This window comes from Lactuca sativa, chromosome 7, assembly GCF_002870075.4.
Source record: "Lactuca sativa cultivar Salinas chromosome 7, Lsat_Salinas_v11, whole genome shotgun sequence".
Classification (NCBI taxonomy): domain Eukaryota; kingdom Viridiplantae; phylum Streptophyta; class Magnoliopsida; order Asterales; family Asteraceae; genus Lactuca; species Lactuca sativa.
The window spans coordinates 179,188,004-179,189,710 of NC_056629.2; the positions used below are offsets into that span (position 1 = coordinate 179,188,004).

The 1,707-nt window shown below is 42.1% G+C and overlaps 1 protein-coding gene across 1 annotated transcript; it reads right to left on the minus strand.

The window, feature by feature from the left end:
• LOC111914553 (photosystem I chlorophyll a/b-binding protein 3-1, chloroplastic) lies at positions 1-1,359 on the minus strand. Its single transcript, XM_023910267.1, has 3 exons — positions 1,146-1,359; positions 931-992; positions 1-738 (listed from the first exon to the last, which is right to left on the minus strand). Exons 1-3 carry the CDS (start codon positions 1,290-1,292, stop codon positions 123-125), a joined length of 825 nt encoding a protein of 274 aa, XP_023766035.1. The 5' UTR covers positions 1,293-1,359; the 3' UTR covers positions 1-122.
• Between the last annotated feature and the right edge of the window lie 348 nt (positions 1,360-1,707).

Sequence of the window (1,707 nt, forward strand, 5' to 3'; positions counted from 1 at the left end):
TAGTAGCAACAAGGTTTCCGTTATATATCATTAATTTTGTTACAAATTAATAATAGTATTCCGAAGAAATAGATCGATCTGCACATGATATTACATATGATGTAGGAAAGAAAATGGAGAGTCTAGTGGAACTTGAGGCTAGTCAAGACATTGTTGTTGACAGGATCAGCCAAATGGTCCAGCAGGTTCTCGAAAGGTCCAACCCCGGTCACCAAACCCTGAATGAAGTAACCCAAGATTGCTAACATAGCCAATCTTCCATTCTTGATTTCTTTTAGCTTCAGTTCCTTCATTGACTTCTCATCTTTCCCGAACCCGAGTGGGTTAAAGAACGGCCCACCTGGGTATGCCGGGTCACCCGACCCTGAAAAACCTTTCTCCAACCCCAAGAAGTATTGCTTCCCCATTGACCCTGGGTTATACCAGTCTTGGAGTCTTCTATGCTCTGCGAAACCCATCAACGCCATTTCCAATACAAATAGGGTGAAAGGGTCTGCCCAGTAGTTGTATGTTCCGGCTGGGGGAATGACACCGGTCTTGAACCAAGGGAGGGCGGTTTCCGGTGGGATGAGCCCAAGCTTGCCGAAGATCTCTGGTGCAATGGCGCCAGCTGCACCCAACATGGCGAAACGTCCATTGATAACCTCGCCGTATGCTAGCCACTTGGGTTCGATGAATCCTCCGGTTCCTTCTGGGTCCGAGAGACCAAGTGGGTCGAACCCAAAGTCGCCTGGGAGACTGTAAAATTCAAAGTCTCAGGTGAAAAAGAACTTGTTTGATCAAGACTTCTTTGCTTTCTAGTTATATTATATACTATTTATTTATTCTAAAAAACCACTACAATTCATGCCAATCTTTTAAGTTTGTAACACTTATCTTTGACTTCAAAAGAAAAACTGTATCTTTCTTTTGTTGGAACGATGAAATTACCTTCCATCAAGGTAAGAGAGAGATTGCTTGGATGCAAACCACAACTGTCTGTTAGCTCCTTGCTGGTAGACATACGATAACCCATCAAGTCATGATCAAACTCACACACAAATATGAGGAAGAACACATCATAACACCAAAAACCCATGTCATAAAACATCATTTGACAACAATCGATCTAATTTTATGCAGTAATATATAGGAGAAAAGGGTACCTTAACAGGAGGGGTGGAAGCAGCTTTGACAACAAAGGAGACCTTTCTTGAAGATGTTGTGTGAAGTGGCCTGGCTGCTAGGATTTGCCTAGCAGACTCCACGGAGGAGGTGAGCGAAGACGATGAGACCAAAGCCTGTGTAGCCATTTTCCTTGAGAAGATTAGATGATCGTGTGTGGCTGCATTAGGAGAAGGGAGAGGGGAAACATAAGGGGAGGGTGAAGGGTGTGGGGTAGGTGAGTTTGTGGTTTGTGTTGAGGCAACCTGAATTCGGAGATGAGGTTTGGGATCTTTTGTTCCAATGAGGTTAGCACATGTGGCATGTCTTACTTGGATAAGAGATTTTTATCTAACTTCTTGTTTGTACACATTTACTTACTACTTTCGTGGCCTTCAATTGTCTGGTCAAGTGGTCATATGGGAATCTTATTATACTTATGTTACATAAGTTATGTATATTGCCTTTTAAATTTGCCAGCCTTGTACGTGTTCGACAAATTTTAATTAATTTATATCTACGATTAAAGAGTAATAGATGGTTCAAACTTGTTTAAGATAATCT

Coding starts and splice junctions, on each gene's coding strand:
- LOC111914553 (XM_023910267.1), bottom strand. CDS start 1,292: ATGGCTACACAGGCTTTGGTCTCATCGTCTTCGCTCACCTCCTCCGTG. Junction 993..1,145: donor CTTCCACCCCTCCTGTTAAG/GTACCCTTTTCT, acceptor TATGTCTACCAG/CAAGGAGCTAACAGACAGTT. Junction 739..930: donor CTCTCTTACCTTGATGGAAG/GTAATTTCATCG, acceptor TGAATTTTACAG/TCTCCCAGGCGACTTTGGGT.